General features: G+C 35.2%; 1 pseudogene across 1 annotated transcript in view; it reads right to left on the bottom strand.

The window, feature by feature from the left end:
- The window catches only part of TEOVI_000597600:pseudogene, a 559-nt pseudogene extending 228 nt beyond the window's left edge, over window positions 1-331 (bottom strand). The window contains 4 exon segments of the mRNA in view: window positions 1-36; window positions 38-82; window positions 85-141; window positions 143-331. The exon segment at window positions 1-36 is cut by the window's left edge and continues 102 nt beyond it. Coding sequence covers window positions 1-36; window positions 38-82; window positions 85-141; window positions 143-331 — 327 coding nt within the window.
- Window positions 332-432: the final 101 nt, after the last annotated feature.

Below are 432 nucleotides of genomic sequence, written 5' to 3'. Positions count from 1 at the left end.
AAGTGGAATAGTAAACAATATTTCTTCATAATACAGTCATCCCGCTCCGCAAAACAAATCTCTGTCCAACATCTTCCTCCTGTGCGCACTCCATATTAACAACGGTTTGTAAATACTCTGCTCTGACCACCACTCCCCACTTCCCTTTAAGCAATTCTCCAAATGTATATTCAAATTTCTTAAATGCCCAAACTCGCGCTATTAAACCACCACTTTTACTAAGATAAGTTTTTCCACTAGGATGTGATTTTAATAAATGAGGTAACTTCTAATCCTCTTCTTTTCTCTAACCAACATTGAAAAACAAATAGGATTTCTCCACTTGCTCTTTGACGACACCCTCTTCACTGATATTTCTTCACTTTCTGCAGTATTATTTATAAAATATTTCACAGCATTCTCATATTTATTTCCATCACTAACTATAACATC

The sequence above is a fragment of the Trypanosoma equiperdum genome (genome assembly GCF_001457755.1).
Source record: "Trypanosoma equiperdum strain OVI genome assembly, contig: ctg_1845, whole genome shotgun sequence".
NCBI classification, from domain to species: Eukaryota; Euglenozoa; class Kinetoplastea; order Trypanosomatida; family Trypanosomatidae; genus Trypanosoma; species Trypanosoma equiperdum.
This window is presented reverse-complemented; position numbering and strand designations above follow the sequence as displayed.